This window comes from Trypanosoma rangeli, assembly GCF_003719475.1.
Source record: "Trypanosoma rangeli strain AM80 chromosome Unknown Tra_15.4_contig_00658, whole genome shotgun sequence".
Classification (NCBI taxonomy): Eukaryota; Euglenozoa; class Kinetoplastea; order Trypanosomatida; family Trypanosomatidae; genus Trypanosoma; species Trypanosoma rangeli.
Genome location: NW_021706407.1, coordinates 5,012 through 5,709, shown reverse-complemented (window position 1 = coordinate 5,709; position 698 = coordinate 5,012). Strand labels below are relative to the sequence as shown.

The window sequence follows — 698 nt, the reverse complement described above, 5'->3', positions numbered from 1 at the left end:
TTTAAACTATTTATGTATTATTTTTGTTATTGTTGTTGTTGCGTTCTTTTATTATTATTTTTTTGTTTTGTTGTAGTGCAACAACAAAAACAACAAGAGGTACACATCTGAAACGAGAAGGCAAACCATTTGGTGCGTGACAGTATAGTTAACAATGGTCTACACCCGGTGGAAGTGCGACCGTTTGCCGGTCTTTCAGTTGAAGTTGTTCACACAGGAGTACCCACTCCATACGACGGTTGGGATTCTCAGCATGATGTTTCTTTGGAAGAACATGGGGCACTGCTCGGAGGAAACGGAGCGTAAGCACGGCTGGTGGGCGGGATACCCGTACTGGCGTGATCCCATCGCCCGCAGGAATGAGGCCAAATACAAGCAAATGATTAACAACAACGATGTGGACGTCACCGACCCAAAATGGACCGGGTGCTCCCTGGAGCAACTTCACAGGCTGAAAGCTCTGATGTAGGGATATAGTGGAAAGAGCGGACGACGTAGGATACGCGTTTTCTTTTCGTGAATGGTGGCTGCTTGTCCCCTCCACTTTCGTCTGTGTTATTAGTGGATACTCGTAGTTTGGCCCTTAAAAGAGGCGCAGCGAGAAAGGAAGATAGTGGGAGTCATTGCCGTCTTTATTCTTCCCGTCTCGCCCTCGTGCACATGCACCACCTCTGTGTGTGTGTGTGTGTGTGTGTGTG

General features: G+C 47.4%; 1 protein-coding gene across 1 annotated transcript, besides 3 other annotated features; it reads left to right on the top strand.

Annotated features, from left to right (window-relative positions):
• Nucleotides 1-10: 10 nt before the first annotated feature.
• Nucleotides 11-62: a microsatellite.
• Nucleotides 63-77: a microsatellite.
• Nucleotides 78-154: 77 nt separating this feature from the next.
• TraAM80_09711 (uncharacterized protein) lies at nucleotides 155-469 on the top strand (the record flags this gene model as incomplete). The annotated part of the gene is made up of 1 exon (XM_029386379.1): nucleotides 155-469. The coding sequence occupies one exon, from the start codon at nucleotides 155-157 to the stop codon at nucleotides 467-469; it is 315 nt and encodes a 104-aa protein (XP_029233759.1).
• Nucleotides 470-672: 203 nt separating this feature from the next.
• Nucleotides 673-698: a microsatellite.